The sequence below is a fragment of the Acanthaster planci genome, linkage group LG11 (genome assembly GCF_054643075.1).
Source record: "Acanthaster planci isolate LZ-2023a linkage group LG11, COTS_SCS, whole genome shotgun sequence".
Lineage (NCBI taxonomy): Eukaryota > Metazoa > Echinodermata > Asteroidea > Valvatida > Acanthasteridae > Acanthaster > Acanthaster planci.
In genome coordinates, this window is record NC_141787.1 from 17,465,623 (window position 1) to 17,490,328 (window position 24,706).

General features: G+C 39.4%; 1 protein-coding gene across 1 annotated transcript; it reads left to right on the top strand.

The window, feature by feature from the left end:
- Positions 1 to 24,220, top strand: LOC110976323 (uncharacterized). The gene is made up of 17 exons (XM_022229499.2): positions 1 to 259; positions 5,207 to 5,391; positions 5,649 to 5,747; positions 6,640 to 6,718; positions 6,905 to 7,091; positions 9,034 to 9,106; positions 9,510 to 9,674; positions 13,605 to 13,669; positions 14,083 to 14,168; positions 14,423 to 14,529; positions 14,789 to 14,883; positions 15,497 to 15,591; positions 16,492 to 16,580; positions 16,881 to 17,003; positions 17,899 to 18,673; positions 19,031 to 19,101; positions 19,274 to 24,220. The coding sequence occupies exons 1-17, from the start codon at positions 91 to 93 to the stop codon at positions 21,986 to 21,988; spliced, it is 5,178 nt and encodes a 1,725-aa protein (XP_022085191.2). The 5' UTR covers positions 1 to 90; the 3' UTR covers positions 21,989 to 24,220.
- The last annotated feature ends 486 nt before the right edge of the window (positions 24,221 to 24,706 follow it).

The window sequence follows — 24,706 nt, forward strand, 5'->3', positions numbered from 1 at the left end:
GGTTAATTCTCACCGAACGGGAACGCACGGGAAACGTCGCATGAAATTTTGAAGACGAAGAAGAGTCCGTTAGGCCTGTCCTGATAAATAATGGATGATGACAGTGGTGCAGAAGAGGAGCAATTACAGCAAGATATTCTTCAAATAAATCAACTCCTTGGAGATGATGAGGATGAAGGAGACGACAGTGACATTGGTTTAGAGATTGATGACAGGCACGACGGGAAAAGACACACCTGCCTAACACTAAAAAGAAAGGGTATAACCGTCTTTTTCCGACACACGTCAATTTCAATGATTCATGTACATGTAGGCTAGACCTAGTCCTCCCTAATTATAATTCATGAGTCATAAACACCAAAAAGTGTAAAGTGGGCTTGGTAATTTTGGTTGGAAAGGCATGAAATTGAAAGGGTTTTAAGTTACACATCCAGAACCACATCATGACATGTAGGCTTAACGTTATTACAATGTAGGCCTAGGCCTATAACAAAGTTAACCCCACTAGTGTGGTATGGACTCTCGCTACTACTCCATCCTTAGCCACACATGTGTATACACAATTTGTGTGTCTGCGTAGTGAAAAAGTTTGGCGCAACTTCTTATTATAATCGTAGGCGCAATGTTTTTTGAACACAGAAATGATCCTTAGCCTCTTCGCTTTCTTAGCGCCGGTTATTGAATGATTTCACTCACGTTGTTCTGGTATTTTCCAGTCTTTTTGCCTTCACCCATTCAATCTCATGGGCTTGCTCTTACAGTCACCATCTTTAACCCTAACCGCCAAGCATATTGTTTGGCCTACACTACACAGTACTACAAAATACCAAGTAATAGTCTGAGCCTGAAGGACCAAGGACCTAACACTACAGATTACTACTGCTGGCTAGGTTACTTCCATTGTTACTCGTACAGAGAACAATAAAGCCAAGCAGTCACAGTGCCACAGCACTGTATGGTGCATTGTCTTATCTATTGTATCTTATGGCTTCAGAGAACAATAAAGTCATGTCCTCTTACAAGCGACAGCGCTCAGTACTACATTTTACTACAATTAGCAATTTGTAGTGTTATGTAGGGTTAGGATTAAAAGACGGTCGTTCAACATTATGTCACTTGACCCTTTGACGGCTGTTCCATGTCAAGACATATCTACACTGCTGCCCAAGTTTTGGAAGAGCCCATTGGTACATGTAGTATCTTATTGCTCAGTCCGTGTATTAGATTGTGTGTTGGTCAAGTTGTCGTAAAACTGGCGTTGTGACCTTTCAACTGATATGTTAACATTGAGCACTTGCTTTGAGTTTTGTTAAGGTTTGTAAAATCTTAGTGCATAAATATGTCTGCAGAGAAATTCCATATGATTGAAATAGCAAACCTTCAATTAGGCCTATGCACTGTTTAACATTGCTATCTAAAGGTTTGTAAAAACCTCACAGTTCTAGAAGTATGTACGGTAAGTCATGGCAGTCTGGCATTAGTGTACCACCACTGACACCAAGCACTACTGCATGCAATACATGTACATGTACTAGCATAGTCCGAGTACTAAGTACGCGTAACTAACTTGGACCCTATTGGAAAGTAGCACAGGTGTCCACTTGCACATTATGATTGACGTCCTGGGTGTTAATTCATCTTTGGTGTACCATAACAAACTCATTGCAAAATTTCACTTTGGGAGGATGGCTTGATGTCCTGAACAGGTGGGTGTTAGTCATTATTCATATCATGTTAGTCACAATTTATTAATAAATTTATACATGTACATAATGGCTAGACCTTACTTATCACCGTTTTAACACATAGATTGTTGATGAGCATGTAGGATCCAAGCAAATGGGCAGAGATATACATGTATTAGGGAAGTACAATGGATTAATAAAGGATCTCAAAATAACATCAGATTTCACCCATACTAGATTTGCCGCTAGAGATGCAAGGGTAAAGAGTTTGAGGATTATGTTTGAGGTAGTGGTACTTAGATCTACAGTTGTACTTTCAGTTTGCATGAAAAGTGCAATGTTTTGTTAAATTCCAAAGACTCCCATATTGACAGTGCATGTTGCTGTTGCAATTACTGTGTTCAAACAGCAGTTCAGTTAAACCCAACTTGATCTATACGAGTGTCTATAGTTTCCCTTGTGCCCAAGACTGTTTTGTCTCATTAATAATGTATGATCACATGCACTAGATATTGTCCCCTAACCTTCAATCCTCCAAATCCCCCAAGGATTTTAGTCCTAACCCTTCTAGATGCAGTGCATCAGATGAAAAAGTCTGATGCACTAAATAAGGCACTAGGCAATCAACAACAGCCACGCAAGCTAGCCATGTGGAGTCAATGGGAGCTAATCCCACTGAATGCTACTGTTGGATCTTGTGGTGATTGGCAACCACAGACTCCGAGGCTGTTAGGCCATAGGAATAGTTGACCTCTTTGATCTTATTACACTGTACAGGCAAGCCACTTTAACAGATGATGCAATTTGATGTGTCTGGAGGGTTTCTACTATTCTAGCCAAAGTACCGGTAAGCTAGAGGTTTAGGATGAGAGGATTGAGGAAGAAAGGCAAAACAGTAATTGCAAAGGATTCATTCTGGCAAAGTTTGGGGTAAGGGTTAGACCTTGTGTTGTTTATATTCAGCCATGCATAAATGTATGCTTACATTATATGTAAAATACTTTAGGATAGGATACCATTCACATTGCCTCAACATACTGTAGTGACAGGAATTACTGGAGGAATTTGAAGAATTGAGGCATCCCTCAGAGGAGTATATTCAAGAAATATTGGAGGATTCTGAAGGATTGAGGCATCCCTCAGAGGAGTATATTCTAGAAATATTGCAGGATTGTGAAGGATTGAGGCATCCCTCAAAGGAGTATATTCAAGAAATATTGGAGGATTCTGAAGGATTGAGGCATCCCTCAGAGGAGTATATTCAAGAAATATTGGAGGATTCTGAAGAATTGAGGCATCCCTCAGAGGAGTATATTCAAGAAATATTGGAGGATTCTGAAGGATTGAGGCATCCCTCAGAGGAGTATATTCAAGAAATATTGGAGGATTCTGAAGGATTGAGGCATCCCTCAGAGGAGTATATTCTAGAAATATAGAAGGATTCTGAAGGATTGAGGCATCCCTCAGAGGAGTATATTCAAGAAATATTGTAGGATTCTGAAGGATTGAGGCATCCCTCAGAGGAGTATATTCAAGAAATATTGGAGGATTCTGAAGGATTGAGGCATCCCTCAGAGGAATATATTCTAGAAATATAGAAGGATTCTGAAGTATTAAGGCATCCTTCAGAGGAATATATTCTAGAAATATTGGAGGATTCTGAATGATTGAGGCATCGCTCACAGGAGTATATTCAAGAAATATTGGAGGATTCTGAAGGATTGAGGCAGAATGTAATTTTTATTTGCATGGATAATTGAAGAATTTGGAAGGATTGAGGAGGATGCCTAGCAAAAAAGGCAGAGGCTGAGGGTTAAGCTACATGTATATGTACATGTACTACACAGAGGCTGGCTGCTTGCATGCTATCATCCATTGACCTGTGCCAACAGCACTAGGGGAGCCCTTGAGTGTAATCCTTGAAGTCTACATGTAATTACCTACACCTTGGGGTACAGTCCACTAATTCAAGCCCCATTGAAAACAGTGTAAACTCAGCACTGTTGAGTGCCCCATAACATGCACGCCAACATCCCTGAGATTTCTGAAACACATATGAAATACTTGTCTGGTCACTAATCTTTCAATTTCTTTTCAATTTTTTGTGGGTTTAACCAGTTACATTTTTAATTATTCCCACAAAACAAAATCACCCCCCAAAAAGTGAATTTTCCGTAGTCTGATTGCAGCCATTTTTCAAGTGCCAACCCTCAACTTTCTCGGGCACTTGGACCTTTTTTCAACCGTAGTTTTTAGCCATTCTGCTCTCATATGAAAGCTTAAAGACCCAGGGAGTTGATCCTGGCAAGGATTTACACAGTCTCACCATTTTTGGGGCCAAACAATCTTCTTTTCCAAAAGAGACTGTGGGGCACTTTTAATGCTAATGAGCTGGCCAAAAATTCTCACTTGGATTAGTGGTCTGTACCCATTGGGTAGCATATTATTTTGGAGGACATTTTGAGGGTGAAATCAGAGATTTTTGGGGTCATTAATCATCCTTATTAAACCAACCTCTGCAAATCTGCTTAGCTTTTGTGGTACTGTGTACTGTTGCCACGTCATGTCCTAATGTTTAAAAAGGCAATACATATTTTATACATGAACACGTACATGTATGAATAAGGCCCAAGTTACTTGGACTAAGTACCAAGTGTGTGTATCTGGCATGAGCCTGCATGTACATGTATGAATAAGGCCCAGGTTACTTGGACTAAGTACCAAGTGTGTGTATCTGGCATGAGCCTGCATGTACATGTATGAATAAGGCCCAAGTTACTTGGACTAAGTACCAAGTGTGTGTATCTGGCATGAGCCTGCATGTACATGTATGAATAAGGCCCAAGTTACTTGGACTAAGTACCAAGTGTGTGTATCTGGCATGAGCCTGCATGTACATGTATGAATAAGGCCCAAGTTACTTGGACTAAGTACCAAGTGTGTGTATCTGGAATGAGCCGGCATGTACATGTATGAATAAGGCCCAGGTTACTTGGACTAAGTACCAAGTGTGTGTATCTGGCATGAGCCTGCATGTACATGTAGGTCTACCAGGCAATGGCAGGTACATGTAGCTTTCATCATATCCAAAACGTGTGTATTAATTAAAGTTGAAGACCTACAGGTATGTCTTATCAAGGGCCTTCTTCTTTTAAAGAGAACAGAATGCTTGATGAGTTTTGAACTTCCAATAGCTGTGACTAATTGATGCTCTAAAATGGCATTCAGATAGTTGTGAATGCATTTAGACATGTGACAGTTACTATGGTTATCCCCCAAACCATGGGGTGAAACAATAAGGCCAGTACTTGTAGGGATAGGTGACAGTAGACCCATATTGAATTTAAAGAGGGTTCAGTTATGTGGGAAAGAGGATAGGGTTGTGATTTACATGTAGGAAGGCAACGTGTATGGTGAACCATGATTTGGATCATGGCCTTGAAATGTATATACCTGTATATTACGATCCATTTGTATTCATTGACCTGTTTTTCTAATCTCTAAAATATTTTTTATTTCAGAAGAGTCACAGTCAAATGATATCAATGTTAACCAGAAGCCATGTGAAGAGGATGCAGATTTTGCAGAGACATCAGAGAAATGCTCTGTCCAACAGTTGTTATTGATTAATCAGGAAAGCCAAAGGAATCTAGAAGACTTGTTGATTAAAGTACGAGAAGAACTTGCAAGAAATATAGCAGAACAGGTAAACATGATGACTCTAGCTTTCAGAATTAATTTGAATTTTTTCAGAATCTTTTTTGCAAGTGGTTTCAATCAGCAAGAGCAAACATGTACACCATGCACTTCTCTCTCTTTCAGATGGTAGCATTTTTTTTAAGAAGTGTTTAATTTATGGTTTTTTTTTTGGGCGGGGGGGGTGCCTGCACTATAAAATATTTTGTCAGCTTTTATGTTGACAGTACCTGAACATTAATGTGTTGATGTTATTTTTACCCCAAGGCAAAAGTTTCTGCTAATCCAAGTGATATTGAAGAGAAGAACATTGACCTGAATATCCAACGATTCTTCAGAAATTATTTTGAAGATAACAGTGGAAGGGTAAGAAGGAGGATGCATTTTAAGATAATACCAGTAGCTTTTGTTTGGTACAGTTTATTCTCAGTATGGATCCAAACCTAATGCAATGAGATGGAAATTACCACATCAGCTGGTGAGAGTTGATGCCCCTGAAGATATTAGGCTTAGGGGAAATCTTTAGGACCTGGAATTTTTTTATAGACATAATGTTTATATATGTCCTAATGTCAAAGTGTCAAAATGACCTTGAACTCATTGTGTGTAATTTGGTCTTGTACTTCAAAGCATGTGAATGAGGAAGTGGATTGTCAGTTTTTCTTCAAGCAAACATGATCCCGATCATTACCTTGATCCTGATTGTCCAATCAATTGTAATAGTCTGTGCTACATACATTGCATATGTATGTATGTATACATAGGCTCGCCATCATGACCATGTCCATAGTATTGTGCATGTACGTGAAATGTGTTCCTACAGGGAGAAGATTCAGTATCACAGTCCATTCTGAATTCAAAAATTGTGCACATATATACATTTTACGTGTAAGTCATTATGTGCATTAAATTTGTGTGAATATCAACATACAGTGTACTATTCTGTTAATGTATGTCTTTCCCTCGTATTTTGGACACAGATGTATCATATTATTCCATGTTCCACTCACAGTAACTTTGAACTGAGTCAAAGTGTTTTTGATGAAATGTCAGTGATCTGAATCATTTTCCATTTGAATGATGAAGTTAGCCATCTCTGGGTATTGTAGAAAATAATGAAGTTCATGTATTTTATTTGAAACTTTATGAGAAATCCTCAATTAAGTGCACGTTTGAATCTTGGGAAACTCAAGAATTATACGCAAGCACATTGTTTATGTGACTTTTTTGTGAGATCAGTTTCTTTGTTATGTTACAGACACCTCCTTACAATGATGAAACGAAACAAAAGAAGGAAGCCAACATGCCTAATCCCTTTGATGTTCCACGGTCGAAGTGTAAGAAAAATTTAATAAGAAAAAGTTTTGATGAGGTTCACCAGAACCTGGTGTGATTAACTTATACTGCTAAATCATTCTAACCTGTGTGAAATGGTTGTTTTTATCAACATTTACTTTATGGTAAAGTAATCACATATTTTCTTTTGTTTTTTGCTTGTCAATCTATTTGTTATTTCTAATCAGGGAAGAATCAGCAAAATAAACAATTAATTGAAGGCATAAAGACAGATGGTCTCAAACGAAAAATGCAGCCACTCTTGAATCGTCAAGAGGTTCTAGAAGCAAAGATGGATCGATTGAGCCTCCCAAAGGATCTAGAGAAAGTCTATGAAGAAATGAAAGAGATCAAGCAGAAATTGGCAGATATGGAGTAAGTAAATAGAGTAGGTAACATGTTAAAAATGCCAGCAAGGTGATCTCATAATCAAGGTCAAATAGATGTGTTAGCATAGACTGGATCATGCTACAGCAGATATGGCAGCTATCCACTACAGGCTGTTCGTCTTCTTTGCTGACTTCACTAAAGCAATCTGCTGTGGTGAACAGTAACTAACATGTAAAACTAAATGTGATTTACTGAATATCTTGGCCTGGTGCTAAATTAACCAATCGGAACACACCACTCGTGAAGCTCATTCCACATGGCTTCCAACCAACTAGCTGAGTAATGCTACAACTATGTAATGAATGGTAAGCAATATGAATTTGTTGAGCCAGTTTCCATCTTCAGGACAAACACTGTGATATGTATGTCACAATTATCTAATGCTGAATTTTCAATTTTACTATTGATGTAATACATCGTTGGTGTATATGCTCTGGCTAAAAAAGCCTCCTCATAGGCAAAGAAGAAACAAAGTGATTGGAAAAATTTCCAGACACTTCAAAGAAATTGGCTGTAAGTGCTCAGCATGGCCTGTGCTAAAAAACACCTGTGCAATGTTTTCCCGCCAAATATACTTTGTTTATATCTTAAAACATGCAATCTACATATATGTTCCTCTTTTCTCTACAAAATGCATTTTCAGAAGAAAGTTACTAGGAAAGGGAGAGTAAATAATACAATTGCTGGTGTGCCTAATGTGATTATACAGAGTGTTCTGGTACTAACGTACTCAATTGGTGGAGAACTCAAAGCTTATGCATTCCCAACAGGCTTGTTGGTGAGAAGGAACATCACTCTTGTCTGAGGTAGTTGTGTCTCAAAGCTTATGCATCCTCAACAGGCTTGTTGATGAAAAGGAACATCACTCTTGTCTGAGGTAGTTGTGTCTCAAAGCTTATGCATCCTCAACAGGCTTGTTGATGAAAAGGAACATCACTCTTGTCTGAGGTAGTTGTGTCTCAAAGCTTATGCAACCCAAAAAGGCTTGTTGATGAGAAGGAACATCACTCTTGTCTGGGATAGTTGTGTCTCAAAGCTTATGCATCCTTAACAGGCTTGTTGATGAGAAGGAACATCACTCTTCTCTGAGGTAGTTGTCTCAAAGCTTATGCATCCCCAACAGGCTTATTGGTGAGAAGGAACATCACTCTTGTCTGACGTAGTTGTGTCTCAAAGCTTATGTATTCCCAAAAAGGCTTGTTGATGAGAAGGAACATCACTCTTGTCTGAGGTAGTTGTCTCAAAGCTTATGCATCCCCGACATGCTTATTGGTGAGAAGGAACATCACTCTTGTCTGAGGTAATTGTGTCTCAAAGCTTATGCATCCCCGACAGGCTTATTGGTGAGAAGGAACATCACTCTTGTCTGAGGTAATTGTGTCTCAAAGCTTATGCATCCTTAACAGGCTTGTTGATGAGAAGGAACATCACTCTTGTCTGAGGTAGTTGTCTCAAAGCTTATGCATCCCCGACATGCTTATTGGTGAGAAGGAACATCACTCTTGTCTGAGGTAGTTGTGTCTCAAAGCTTATGTATTCCCAAAAAGGCTTGTTGATGAGAAGGAACATCACTCTTGTCTGAGGTAGTTGTGTCTCAAAGCTTATGTATTCCCAAAAAGGCTTGTTGATGAGAAGGAACATCACTCTTGTCTGAGGTAGTTGTCTCAAAGCTTATGCATCCTTAACAGGCTTGTTGATGAGAAGGAACATCACTCTTGTCTGACGTAGTTGTGTCTCAAAGCTTATGTATTCCCAAAAAGGCTTGTTGATGAGAAGGAACATCACTCTTGTCTGAGGTAGTTGTGTCTCAAAGCTTATGTATTCCCAACAGGCTTGTTGATGAAAAGGAACATCACTCTTGTCTGAGGTAGTTGTGTCTTTTCCTTGGCATACATTAACCAATTGCTTCATGTATGATATTGTCCAGGAAAGTTCCTGACTCCGAGCTGCTGGGAGATCGATTGCAAGATGCTGACTGGGAGTTTATTGCTAATGTTGATGTGAGTTCAAACTATCTTCAGTTTAAATCAAGTTATCATATTCACAGTTACTCCCTGCATTTATGTTTAAAGTCAGAACTCTTAACATCACATTGTGCAAGTGTATTTCCCTTTGAACAAATGTTTTTTTCCCCTTTATTACGTAGTATTAATGTGTAGTTTGTCTTTCTTGAAATGTGTAGTCTTTCTCATCTGTTTGTGTGTTTTCAGCTTGCTGGAATTTAGGTGGGTGTTCAATTAATTGTTGCCTTCAGTTGTTAAGCTTGGTACAGAATCCTAGTTCAAATGCCCCCTTTTTGATTCCATGAAGGTACATGTATGCAAGCCATATCCAGTGCATCAATGGGTCAAGACTCTATGTTTTGTTGTTTTACCAATTGAGAGTATCCTTGTTGAATCTCAGTTGGATGGTGAGCGTACAGGGGAAGAATGTCGGCTTCATTGGCAGAATCATTTACATCCATCCATCAATCATGAACCATGGACTGAAACACAGAAGAAAGACTTGATTAAGGTTGCTGCTGAGCATGAATACAGAGACTGGGAACAGATAGCTGAGAAGCTAGAGGTAAGTGAATAGGTGTATCCACAGTTGCAGATATTTCTGTTCCGTTGAACTAAACATCTGTGGCATTTTGCTAGCAACCTCCCTGATGTTCTGAAATCTTCACTTTCAAAGATAATCAGTCGCTAAGCTGTACCTTGCTTAGTCCCTGGAAACCCGCTCTAAAATATGATGGATTTTGAGGGATATGGAAAGGTTGGGGAAGGGGCATATTTTTGGTAGCCTAGTTAACATGTAAGTGTACTGATGACTCAGTAATACAAGCTCAGATTGGATTGGATTCTGGTTCAGATGAACATATTTCGTCAGTCCTGACCGAAGTGTGTACAGTCTATGAGGAATGAGGAAATCTTTGATAAGAGCTTAGGGTTTACATGTATAAGATTTTGGTTATCAAGACAAGGGCTTTTTCCAGTCTTGTAGAGAGCAAATGTGTTGTTATTTATCTATTTAACACGAGCATTTTGACAACTCATCAATCAATGGTCCCATTCACTGGAGGTGCTGCTGTATGAGATGCAGTGATCATGCCTAACCCTGCTGAATCCAACAGGTTCCAACCATTTCACACTGCCAATGGAGCCTGTTGGATTCAGTAGTAAAGGCTTGTACATTTTCATGTTGGATCCAGTTGGATTCAGCAGGTAACTGAATGTGTACACAGTTGGATCTGGTGGGATTCAGCAGGCAACCTATGGAAAGATGCATTCAGTTGGGCCCTGTTGGATTCCCTATTGTGCCTTGTTTTAGTTACAAGTATGCTGGGGACCATCAATAATCAAACATAAACAGCTGCTAGTTAGTCATTAATTACAAGAGACCAGTGTATAAACAATGCTCTCATTTACATGCTGTCAGAGGGATGTACTATTTTGTGGCCAGGTAAGCATCAAGTTATGACTATTCTTTCAGGTATTACAGGTGAGTAATTACAATGTGAATTGAAAAAATGGTTTTGGTATTGTTTTCTACACAATAGAAATGAATATGCTTTAGAAATAAAGGTATAAAACACCAAACTTTTTGAGAATTGTGGCAGTCTTGACTTTGGAATCCACCATGGCACATCGTGAAGCGCAAAAGTTGCAGTTTGGCTTGAGGGGGGAAGAGAGAGAAGTTTTTATTCAAGAAATGATGGGTTCTGCAACAAAGAGAAAAGAAAAGGAGCCAGACTCTCCACCAGCAAAGAAGAAACTGAAGGGTAGCAAGACAGGAAAGGGGAATTTTCCCAAGGAAAAGGACCCTGCCTTCCTGGCAAGAAAAAGGGAAGAAGAGAGACAGACACTCAAGGAAAGTCTGCGGAGAAGTTGTAGGGAGGCGGGGGTGCAAATGTCCAACAAACATTACCAGACAGAAGTGGAGACTTCAGAAAGTGAAGAAAAAGCCTACTTGGAGGAGGTCTTGAGACAGATTGAGGAAGAGGAGAACGTAGTGTGTCGGGAGGAATATGGGGAAGAGGAGGAAAAGGTGGCCAGTATTTTAGAGGAGACCACATGGGATGAGGGTAGCTCACAGGTGGACACTGGTGAGGAAAATCAGGAGGACACAGCCCCTACCGAACATGACACAAATGCAGCAGGGCCATCCACATCGAGACCGAGAGCAAGACAGCCACGACAGAGAAAGGTCTACAAAACCCCGAGGGCCAAACTTCTCATGCAAGAGGACACCTTTGGAGTACTTCCTGCAGTTTTTCCCTGTAGTCCTCTTCTCGCAGATCGCTGCATGGACGAACACCTCTCTGCAGAAGGCAGGGAAAACGGCCCTGATGACGGCTGGAGAGATCAAGGCCTGGCTGGGGATCCACCTTGTGGTGGGCTTGGTGAAGGTTCCCTGTTACCAAGATTATTGGTCCCCTCACCCGGATACTTCAGTAGGCTCATCTCTACCATCATGACACGTAACCAATTTGAAACCATCAGCAAATACCTCACCTGCTCTGACCCTGCAACCAACCCGGAAAGCTACCCCAATGAAAATCCAGACATGTTTCCAGATAAGAAACACCAGCACCATCATATGCGCCATCATCCCCTGTACCGCCTCCAGCCAATTTGGGATGCTGTTCTGGCAGCCTGTCGTACCAAGTTCAACCTGGGGAAACATCTATCCATCGATGAAGCTATGGTGAAATATTCTGGGTTCAAAGCAATGGTGGAGAAGTTCTTTATGCCCGACCAGAAAAGGCTTCAAGTTGTATGCCTTGGCAGATGCCTCATCGGGTTACTTGTCCAACTTCATCACTCATCCTCATTCCTCCCGCAAATCAGCCAAGATGATAGACATTGTCACCAAAGTATCCCAGCCACATCTTCATAACTTCCATCACATCTACACCTATCGCCACCACACATCCATGCCCATTGCCAGACGCCTTCTTGTCAGTGACACTTATCTGACAGGAGCTATCAAGTCCTCCAGTGTCGACCTGCTAGACGATTTCTCATAGAAAATCAAAACTCTAGGAAAGATGCCAAGGGGGACATTTTATTCCCTTCAAAATGGCCGACTCACAGCTACCATATGGAAAGACTCCAAGATCATTTACCTGCTGAGCACTGCACATCAAGGCTATCGATACAAATGCAGAGACACACTGACAAGAAAGGTGAAGGATGAGATTGGAAGCCGCAGGGGTACCATGATCACAGCTCCCAAGCAGGTCATTGATTACACAAAGCATATGGGAGGGGTAGATCAAAGCAATCAGCTAAGAGCCTACTACACCTGCTCGAAAAAGTCACAACTGTGGTGGAAAAAGCTCCTCTACTTCCTCATTGATGTAGCCCAAGTTAACTCCTGGATCTGCTTCAGCCACCACTACCCTCATATCCAGAGTACCATCGCTGACACAACCAGCAGCACAGACGAGCTGGAGGAGGCAGAAGACAGTCACCCTTCATCGATGACACACTCAAAATTCATCATGGAAATAGCAACTGGTCTCATCAGCAGCAATGCCAAACAATCCATCCCTCCCCAGTGAACCAGCAGAGGTCTGCCTTCAGGAAGCACCCTAAGCCACAGATGAGAGCGAATGGAGGGGAAGCATGCCTGGCAGTGCAAATGGTGCAGACAGACTGGCAGGAAGAATGATGCAGGCAACACACCCTCCACACAGTTTGGATGCCGCAGCTGTTATGTCTGGCTCTGTGGAGAGTGCTTTAGGAAATTCCATTGTCACTAGCCACCACAGTCACAGAAATTGCAGCACATACCAAGTAAACAATGAAAAAAAAGAGCTAAGAAAAAGATAACAAAGAAAAAGTAAAAAAAGAAATAACAGCAAACAGAGAAAAAGAGGGTTAGGGTTAGTGTTAGAGAAAAAGAAAAGACAAACAAAAACAAGAAAAGAAAACGAAAAGGTAAAGTAAAACAAAGAAACAAAAAAGATATAGTATAGAAATAGTAAAAGACAGTTGTGAGACAGTTGATTTCTGTTAGGCTCAGTAAACAAGTAAAGTCCTGCCAAGTTGGACTCTGTTAGATTCAGGAGAACTAATAAAATGGGCAGTTACATCCTGTTGGATTCAGCAGGCAACTGCACTGTGTGACATGGTTGGACACTGTTGGATCCTGTTGGATCCTGTTGGATTAAGCAGTTAAGTCTCTTGTTTTGTTTAAGTCCCCAGCAACTTCCACGGTTGGACTCTGTTGGATTGAGCAGTAAACTAAAATGAGTCACCGTTGGACTCTGTTGGATTTAGCAGCAAAGGCCTTGGGAACCGAGTGTTTTAGGTTCCTGACTGTTTAAGGATATTCTTTATTGGGGCTTTCCTGCTGGCTGATCTAAATGAACAAGATGGACAATGGGCATTTGCGATTCTGTTTCTTTATTTTTGCTACAGTAACATTCCCAAAGTAATTGTCATGTTCTTGGGTAATTTGTATATTTCATTGGTTGGTTAAATTTTTGTTTTCTTGGCTGTACAGACAGGAAGGACAGCTTTTCAGTGTTTGTGGATGTTCCAACAGCTGGATAAAACCTTCATTCAACCGTAAGCAAAAAGATGCATGTATTAACATTTTGTGTTGTAGCATAGACAAGTCGTGGTTAGGGTCAGGTCACTTCAAACTTTGAGGGGTAATTTGCAAACAGTCAATGAAAATGTAATCAAAAGTGTACAAAAATACAAAATACACAAAAAGTAACAAGATAATACAGGCATGCAACGTTTCCTCGGATCAGCTGATTTCCTTGTGTTTTACTTCACACTAATGCCATGAAAAATTGAAAAAATAAGCACTGTACAAAGTAATGTAAAGATTGGAATTTCGTCATTTTTTTGGTCAAAGTTAGATGCCTGATGATAGTAACCAAGCATTGAAATTAATGCTGTGACTAATGGTTGCACTGTGATTGTGAAGTATCCCATGCCTTAATTTTCAAGGTTTTCATATTATTTCACAGGATATTTACCAAAGCAGATGATGAGCTGCTTCTTGAGTTAGTTCAAAGGTTCAGAATTGGCAAAAAACACATTCCATATGCAAAAGGTAGAGTATAAACTTTTCTATCATATATATTTTTATATTCTTTTTATATTTTGCCCATAACTAATCTAACAGTGCTGTCTTACTTAACAAGAACATGTGAAACATTCTTGAACATATGACCCTCCTTTAGTTCTTTATCAATTATTTCATGAATTGCCTACTCTCAGAGTTTTTGAATCTCTTATTGTGTCATTAACTTTCACAACTTGGTTAACTGTGGTGAATATAGAAATGTAAATTTGCTGTTTTTCCAGTGGCTTACTTTATGGAGGGTAAAGCAGCTCATCAGGTTGCACGTCGATGGGTGAAAACTGTTAATCCATCCATCAAGTCAGGAAGATTTAGTGATGAAGAGAAAAAGGTACAAATAGTGAGAAATTAAATTGGCATGTATTGTTTGAATATTAGAGGTTTTGTTTTATGTTGAGAAATATTGAATTTAGCATTGTTGAAGTGTTTTCCTAGGGAGATTAGTGTTATTAAAGACTCTGAGACAAGGAAAACTAAAAAAAATTAATGTTTACTTTAAAAGGTAAACAAGAATGAGACAGAATATCAGGAAAGTCTTATTTATTTTTCCCTAAACTGTGACTTTTGCCTGTTCCTTTTTTTCCCTTAAGAAATTGGTTGAGTTGGTTAATCGTTATGGAGCCAAGAACTGGTCTCGTTTGGCAGAAGAATTTCCAGGAAGGACACAGTATCAAATCAGATTCAGGTGTGTGGCTGATTGGCCAAACTCATTTGGTAGCGCCATCCAGAAACTAGGATTAATTAGATTTCGTCTTCCTTGAGGTTGGACCTGAGCCCAGTGATATTTAAGACCATAGTCACACGTGGCATATTAACTAGCATTTGTTTGATATTAGTATACACTCTTGGAGTAATCTAGATTTTATTGCGATGCTCAGGCAGGGATCTCACCGTGGCAACAATTGTATTAGAAAATGTAATTTCCCCAGCGATGTCTTAGATCCCCACAATAATCATTGTGTCTTTGTACATTTCTAAAAATGCAGGACCCGTTATGATAAACAGCTAGAAATTTCAAAATAAAATAAAAAATCATCACACCCTTTTCTCTTCCTTTTAACATGTTTCTAAAACATCCTTCCTGTAAATTTAATAAGACTTTTCTCACAGTTCCTACAATTTAAAAACATTTGTTAGTCTCCCATACTGAAGATCTCAGTGTTCCAGTTCATTGATTTGATGCTTGTAACATTTGAATAACATGTTTTTAATCCATTTTTAAGGCTTGTCATGACTGGGGGAAAATTGAAAATTGTGGAGTTGACTATATTCGTAGCTTGCTTGATTACTCTTTGTAGATGGGCAAACATTGACAATCCAAGCATCAAGACTGGCAGATGGGATTATGAGGAAACTGTTGCATTCATCAAGAAAATACAAGAATTTGGAGTTGGTGAGATTGTAGATCAATTGTACTACCCATAATTATAGTCAAACCTCATTAATAAGGGTGCTCTTAATACAAGATTCTGCTTACAACAAGGAAATCTTTAGGTCTCAGTCCTTGTTTTCATTGCTGATAAGACAAGGTTCCTGGTATAACAAGGTACGTGTAATTTGCCAAGTAGGAAGGACCTCATGATAAAAGAAAAGAATAAACTTGTTTACAGATGCACGTCTTTCCACAGATGTACAGTAAATGTTTTTGTTTGTCAGGATTTGTGGTTGCCAAAGTAAATCAATATTTTTTTATCATTGCACAGCCCCTAATGTGGCGCTTTTTGATTTTTCACCTCTAGTACCTTGCTGGTGCAATATCTGTATCTCAGATTTCCTTGAAAGTGAAATTTCATCAATCTCCCAATATTCTTCTCCAGCAATCTTGATTTTTACCCACCCACTACCTACGAAGTTTCAGTTTGGATTGGTTGTCCAATTTTCTTTTTTTAAGTGCCAAATTAAGTCTCCTAAAATGCTCCCCAGAATACGAAAATAATTTTCTTACAAGGATGTGTTTAGGTGTGCAAGTGGAGGTAATAATAATTTATTAGAATTTATCAACTTTAAAATATTTCTCAATTGTTTTGGGGGGGATTTTCTGAAATTGTTTCAAGTGCCCCATGTTAGGGAACACTCAGCTGAATTCTTGTCTTATTTCTGAACCTAACCGCTTCTGAATTTTGGACAAAATTTCATGACGCTGAAATTGTTTGCAAAGGTCCAACAACGTGTTGTGAAGGTTGTAATACCAGTATCTAACCAAATGAATTGGGGAAGTTTAGCAACACTAGGAAAGTCAAGTGAAAGTCGAAGTGCACCACAAAGGTGACTATACTGTAATTTTTTTCTGTAGGTAAATGGTCTCAAATTGCAGAAGCTCTGAAGGTGCCAGGAGAGAAGAACCGAACACCATTTTACCTTCTCCACCGCTTCAAAGTTGTGGTAAGACTGTATTCTCTTTTCTATCTTTGTTTATTTGTTTTATTTTTGAACTGAGTTTCAATTTAATAGAACAGTTTTATTGCAATACAGCTTTGTACTTTTTTGCAACTTAATGACAAGTTTAGCCTTGAACTACTTTAGAAAAACCTTTCCCTGGATGTTAAATGTACCATTGTATGTTGATTTGGTTACTGCATCAGGTAAGTTTTGTTTTCAGCAACACACTACCAAAAGTCAGTCAAACTGACTGGATGTCACAAGTATAAGAAATGATTGTTCTTCACTATTTATTTGGTTCAGTGCAAGCAGTACGTTATCTGGAAATCTACAACTCATGCTGAAGGTGACCATAAAATTGAAGAGGAGGATGTTTACAGTGGAAGATTTCTGCCTGATCTGTTGTCTTTCTTGGAGATGAAAGAGGTAATTCCTATTGTGAAAGAAAGAGCTGCATCCTGTGAGAGGGAAGAGTAGATATCCCCCCCTAAGGGTTCTAAGAGTAGATATTTGCCCCTAGGGGTACTAAGAGTATATATCCGCCCCTAGGGGTACTAAGAGTAGATATTTGCCCCTAGGGGTACTAAGAGTAGATATTTGCCCCTAGGGGTACTAAGAGTAGATATTTGCCCCTAGGGGAACTAAGAGTAGATATTTGCCCCTAGGGGTACTAAGAGTAGATATTTGCCCCTAGGGGTACTAAGAGTAGATATTTGCCCCTAGGGGTACTAAGAGTAGATATCCGCCCCTAGGGGTACTAAGAGTAGATATCCGCCCCTAGGGGTACTAAGAGTAGATATTTGCCCCTAGGGGTACTAAGAGTAGATATTGGCCCCAGGGGTACTAAGAGTAGATATCCACCCCTAGGGGTACTAAGAGTAGATATCCACCCCTAGGGGTACTAAGAGAGGGCACGATATTCCGAGAAACAGAGGCTCCTTTGATGGGAGCTGCACATTGCTGGTTCATGAACAACTATGAAATACATGAGTTATGGTTGCATTGCAACCAACAACATAAATACTGCCCACTAACATGGCACTTCTCAACCAATTAGGGGTTTTTATACTGTATACTGAAGAGGGTATCCTTGAGTATAATTATAATGTAACTGACAAGGAAGTACGTTTTCGTGGAGTATGGAGCGTCAGTCGTTATTTTGAGCCGTTTTGACAAATGCTTCAAGTATTGGAATTTTGCCAATGTGATGTTTTGTAGTGACCTTGTTGGAAAGTGATTTTCATTGTTTGGATGGAAGTAATATTGGTCCTTTCTTCTCATTGCAATTAGAAATCCACAATCTTTTCTCTCATTTTGATAGAAAATGGAAGAGGAAAGCAAAAAGCAAAAAGCTAAACCAGTGCCTACTGTGAAAAAGCGCCTAGATACCAAGAGGAAACGAAGGAAAAGACCAAGACTAAATGACTTTGATACAGATGAAGAAGAAGATGACGATGACCAAGTTGATACCAGCTGTGAGCCTCCTTGCCTAACAGCAAGACAGAAAGCTTTGGCACTGAAAAAGGGCAAATCTGTATCAGAGTCAACCACAAAGAGAAGAGGAGAAGCTAAAAATGATGGTGTCATGAGACAAAGGCCAAGACGTAAAACTGTAAAAGACATGGCCAGCAAAGAGCAAAAATCCTGTACATCAAGAGAAGAAGATGAAGAGGAGGGGTTGCCTAGAGATGAGGAGATGAGTGATGAGGTTGAGGCAGTAATTGAAAAGATCAGTGAAAAGCATGATGAGGATAGAGCATCTCGTGTTGACAATCCTTTAAGTATATCAGGGCCTAGAGGCTTAACAGGATGGTTGAAAAGACTCCAAGAAGACACTGCAAGACTGGCTGCTCAATCTGTTGCTCAATTGGAGCAAAAGAAACAAGAACAACAGTTGGCACAGCAACGGGCAAACTTTAAAGAACAAGAGAACTCTACATTTGATGTGGAAACCAGCGTGAGATTAATTGATTTGAGGCGGCGTAGAGGGCGCAAGCAAATGACACCAGTTGATCATCAACTCATCAAAGCAGTGGATCCCATGTGGTTGTGTCGTAATGGAAACTCTGGTCGTCACACAAAACATAGTGTCAGAGGTAACATGAAACCAGCATTTTTGATCAGCTGTAATGAGATTTTGATCTCTAATATTGAAAAAAAAGAATTACCTGTAGGCAGAAAATCTTTCTGACTGGTGCACTATTACAAAAGAATGGTCAAACAATTAACAGTTTTACCATTTGGTCATTCATGGTTTCAACTTCTTTAGGCTGTCTTATTGATTTTTCTTCTTTGTATTTATGAATCTCTATTCAGCTATACATACCCAAAAAGTATCCCTCTGTTGAATTACCGTCAACGTTTGACACTTTTATCTCATTGCCAGATGGTAAATTAAGATGTTATTATATGAACAATTAAGTTTTTTACAACTGAAACATTTTGCCTTTCAGCACAAGAACGTACAAAACAAGAGAAGCTGTGTCGGGCTGATCAGAGAGCAATGTTTGGATTACTCCAAGAGGTATAAATAAAGAGTAGATTTGATAGACTCTGAATTAAAAACACCAACACTTGTGAAGGAGGTTTCTGAGCTCAATTCCACCTGTAGTTTACCTGTAATATCTGTCATTTGTATTCATCATTTATCTGTACATCTGTTTGATCATTCGTACTTCATGTTCTTTTATGTTCAGGTGTTTGATATTGATGTGGACTACTTATCAGCACTTGCTAGACAAAAACTTGTGATGTCCAGGAAACCTGACAAGAAAGAAAAACAGAATGCCGAAAGTCAGAAATCTCAGGAAGAATCTAGAGTAACAGGGAACCTTCATGTATCAAACAGCAGTCAGCTTGGCGTGACACCAACCAATCCAGCAGTATGCCATCAAAGTCCCAATACTGGTTTCGAAGGAATGTCTGCAAGTTCTCAAAGATTGATTGGGGACCCACAAACTCCGATAACTCACTCTCAGGGAGTGACTGCTAGATCCCCAAACTTGCTTGTTGGCCAACAAACAATGATTGCTGTCTCTCAAGGAGTGACTCAGTACCCTCAAAGATTGAGGGCTGGCCTTCAGACAGAGATAACTGGGCCCCAGAGAGTGGCAGCTAATTCTCAAGGAGTGACAGATGGCAATCAAGGAATGCTTGCTCAGCTTCAAACATTTATACCTGGAACACAAGGCATCACATTTGGCCCTCAAGGGCTAATGGCTGGCTTCCAGGCATTGAGCACTAGACATCAAGGAGTGACAAGACAGCCTGTAGTAATGATTGTACCTCAAGGAAAGACAACCTGCCCCAATATATTGATGACTAACCCACAAGGAGTGATCTCAAGTCCCCAGACATTATTTCTTAGCCCGCAAACACTGATTAGTGGCCCTCAGACACGGGCCCCTCATCCACAAGGATTGGCTGATGCCCAACAAGGAATGATCTCAAGTCCTCCGACATTATTCTTTGGCTCTCAAACACAGATCAGTGGCCCTCAAATAAAGGCAACTCATCAACAAGGATTGACTAATGTCCCACGAGGAGTGGCTGCTGTTTTACAGGGAACCACGTGCCCTCAAACAATCCTTCAACATGTTACCCCTAGTACCAGGCGACAAAGTGATATCTTAAACTCCCAAATGGTGACCACCTGTCCTCAAGCAATGGCTGCCAGGACACAAAATGCAACTTCTTGCCCACAAGTTGTGACTGTCAACCCACAAGGTGTGATCTTCAACCCACTAAGTGTAACTACCAACCCACAAGGTGTGACCATCAACCCACAAAGTGTAATCACAAACCCACAAAGTATAACTACCAACCCACAAGGTGTGACTGTCAACCCACAAGAAGTGACCATCAACCAGCAAGGAACAGCTTCTAGCCCACAAGATGTAATCACAAGCTCACAAAGAACGATCATTGGACTACAAAGAGTGACCGCTATTGTGACCTCTGTCCCACAAACAGTGACCGTCAGCTCACAGGTAGTAACTTCCGGCCCACAGCCAACTGTCTCAGCTTCCTCGGGTTCTGTAGAATCTGCAGCATTTGTTGAATTGTCAAAAGATGACATATCCAAAAGAGTTCTTACCTTTGATAAGTCCAAATCTTCCCAAGAGGGTAAAGTTGGAGGTATATCTTGCCCACTCTCAGCTTCTGTCAAGGAAGTTGAAAATAAACAGGTGAGTAAAGTGTCAAGCCAGTGTGAAAATGGAGTAGAACAAGAAGTTGAGGGACAAAGACCTGGGCAAATTAAATCTGGAAAGAAACACGCAGGAGGTTTTCAAGCTACATCCTTGGATCCATCTTGGTGTTCCAGTCCTGGCAAAATGAGAAATAAAAGAAAAAAACGACTACAGCGGAAGAAACACACCAAGGACATACCGCTCCTTCCACCAAATATTGCTGCGCTTCAAGCTTTAGCATCACTGCTGCATGACCGTCCGAATCTTGAAAATCAACGTAAGCATTTCATTGCCAAATTTGAAAGGCAGCTGCAAAGGCAGGGAGGGAGAATTTGCTTCAGAGGTTATCTGGAGGGTCAAAATGCTGCACGAGCAGAGAAGAGTCCATCCAAAAAATCATCCACCCCTCAGCGATTAGATCCAAATTGCAGTATTACCCAAGATAGTGACTCGGATGTATCATCACTGCTAACATCATCTGACAGCTCTATTCCATCGTACTCAAGCAGTCCAGGAGATAAAACTTCCCAACTAAATGTCTCGTCTCAGTTGCTTGAAGACTGTCTAGATACCTTACGGAAGTCAGATATGTATCAGGTTCTTCAGAAACGATTTCTGTCATTGTTTCTCTGGCCAGGACTTCTGTCTTCAACTCGAATAAAAGGCAGCCTCAGCACCAGCACTCAGAGCTGTTATGTTACAAAGCAGCCATTTGTGTATCAAGAGATAAAAAAGCGGTGTACCTCTTCAAATCCAAACCAACCAGTCAATAATTTTCCCACTCCCAAACGAGCTGATTTGAAAGAACATACTAACAAGTCACCTAGAAAAAAAGCTGACAAGACTGCCACTGCGTCTCAGGAAATGACAGCTCTTGGAGTTTCTCCTCAAGACACCTCTACAGTGTTTACTAACCCAGGAAACCAGAACGAAACTCAAGATGTTAATGACCATGGTTACTCTGATAGAACAGGAGTTAACAGGATACAGGATTTGCAGACAGCCACTTGTTGCCATGGAAATGAAGAGGTAGCAGATGTCATAGTTTTGTCAAGAGGACAAAAGAGGAAAAGCGGAGATGCACCCGAATCCTCCTGTAGTCATCTTAGTGAGCAGTTAAAAAATGAAAGACAATGTGATGCTACAAACTCCTCAACATATAAAAAAAGGAAAGCTATGGAATGTGGCTGTGAAGATGGAGCATCCCAGAAAGCACCTTGAAAAACTGTCACATACTGAGAGGAATCTGTGTGCTGAAGCAGGTACAAATGTGTGTCAGTTGCAAAATGGAATCTTAATGGTTGAATGAGAATTAAACAATGCAGAGAGGCAAAGGAGGCTATTCACTGCCCCTACTTTTGATTAATAAGTGAAATTGGTCAAATATTAGATTTATGAAAAGTCCTGTTAGTTTTAGCTCACTTATTGGGTATGGTATGTTATCGTATATCAAAACTACATGAAAACAAAAATGCTTAAAAACTCTTTTTTTTGGAGGCATTAAATTCTCGATGGAGCTGGCATGAATGTTGGTAACTACATGTATGTATTGGCACATGTAATATTTGTAATACCGAAAGTGTGCGGGGTACAAACTCTTGATGCATTGCATTCTTTTACATGCATTCTTGCTACTTGACATGCACACACATTCATGTCTCCTGCAGACTTGATAATGATCTTATTTCCACTTATACATATCAGGCTACAGACATTGTGGCAGGTGTAGGACTCATTGATAAAACACATCTGGATACTGCCGCATGATTAAACTGTCTTCTTGTAAAGTTTAGAATTTTCTACATTTTTTTACTTCTTACATCTATGTAACTCCTTAGTTTTCAAGTTACTGAATACGTTTCTCCACTTCAAAACAATATGTTTTATGAATAAAGTCAGGAGTGCAATTGCAGTACTTGTACATCGTACAGTAGTGCCCTTAAAGGTGACAGACTTACACGTACACATTGTACTGTTCATGAATAATTTAAGCACCCTCTGTGACCAAATAGATTAAGACATGCATTTGCAGGTTGAAATACATTGTATCTTTAATGTAATTTTCTTTAAGATGACAATGGTATCTACATGTGTCATTTGTCAAAGTACATGTACATGTATATTTTTCTTCAGTTGGTATCCTTGGGGCAAAAATGGTCATCCTTCTTTGGGTTTTGAATATTACATGTATGTACTAGGAAACATTTCAGGAAAGGTAAGTTTTGTCTGTGTCATCCATGTCCTTTCTTGCCAACTTTTCCTATCACATAGAAGTTTTTTGACAAACACATGAATTTGAAACACTGCCTGTCTTGAAGGTGTAAGAATTGGCAGTACCTTGTTTTTTTGTAAGCATCCAATTTAGAATATTTTTGGTTTATGCCGAGGTCAAGAGATACATTAAGCCAAAGAAGTAATGGAGTATACGTACATGTAGGTTTTCCTGGACAATTTTGGAATCTCTGTTCATGATTTAATAACAGAAGCTCTTGCTTTCTCTTTAACAAATGAATAATTCCTTTTCCATGGCCATTCCAGAGTAAGAAAAAAATTATCATTTTCCTGAATGTGTATCAAATTAATTATATTGACAGTTTACTTTTGCTTGAAACGAAAGACACACAACGATTCTGTATTTCCTTTTAACTCTTCAGCTAATTTCACTTGAAGTTACACGTATTTAACGTATGTGTGTTCAAGTATTGGATTTCATTTATGTGTAAATAAAAATAACATTTGGAGTGTTTGAAAGATTAAATGTGTTTATATTTATGATGACTGATGAACTAAACCAAGTAGTCCTTGGAAGCATACCAACTGTTGTAATAAGCTCTTAAAACCTACCCTTCTTTGGTATTCATTAGCCACGATTGCATCATAAATGTATTGTCAAGTGTCACAGTTGGAATAATATTGGCTGCAAAAGAAGATTGGTTTTTATTTTGGTCAGATGTATACATTAATTACATTTCATTTGCCTGTGTTTCACATACATTTAGGCCTTTGAGTATGTCAGTACAAACATCATAGTGATTAATTAATAAATGAATCAATCAGAGTTGTATCATGATTTCTGTAGGCATGTAAACTTTATTCAAATTGCAAAATATGCAAATTTAAATGGAATGTTTAACAAATGAAAAAGGAAAGGTCTGTTCAGCCTGTGTCACAATACAAAACTGATTTCTGCAAAATGGATTGCATGGTTGTAATAACAAGTCCATCAAACCAAAAGCCTTATCATATAAACTGTATTTGTAATTCTTTAAATGGAATGTTATACACACTCACTAATTTGAATGATGCAAAATGAAATTGAATGCTAGTTATTGCACAAATGAAACCAGGATTTATGTAGTTTTCAAATTCAAATGTAAAGTTGCTTGGGAAAACCTATCGTTAGAAAAAGAAAAAAATAATAAAATAAGACCTTTAATTTGGTCCAAGAAAGAACCTTTTCTGATAGATTTTCTTTGTTGATGCTATCTCTTTTGAGTCAGTAAAGATGTCTTTACTGTTTTTGCCAAGGTTGCCATTATCTTATCAGAACTTTCACTTAATGTATTCCAAAGAAGTGCACGACACCAAAAAGTAAGCTGAGTTTTATATTCACCTAGTTAAGAAAGTTGCTGTTGGTTTCGATTTCAAAAGAATTTGCCAAACTTGATAAGAGTTGTTACCATTAAGGGTTTTTCAAAGCCAGAATCCTGACATTTTAGTGGCTCGTGTTTAGGTGAACATCGTTTAAATACTTCAAGTTTTTAATAAAATGTACATGTTCATTGAGCAAAAATCACTGACGGTAATCTGGCTTTGGAAAAAATATTACAGTTTAATACAGTATACATTTGCAAAGCTCACCTACCCCGTCTATTCCCCTCACAGTGGCCAACTACAGTACAGTAATTTGGCATACACTGTAGGTCAGTAACATTCAGC

Coding starts and splice junctions, on each gene's coding strand:
- LOC110976323 (XM_022229499.2), top strand. CDS start 91: ATGGATGATGACAGTGGTGCAGAAGAGGAGCAATTACAGCAAGATATT. Junction 9,107..9,509: donor AGTTTATTGCTAATGTTGAT/GTGAGTTCAAAC, acceptor GTTGAATCTCAG/TTGGATGGTGAGCGTACAGG. Junction 15,592..16,491: donor AATACAAGAATTTGGAGTTG/GTGAGATTGTAG, acceptor TTTTTTCTGTAG/GTAAATGGTCTCAAATTGCA.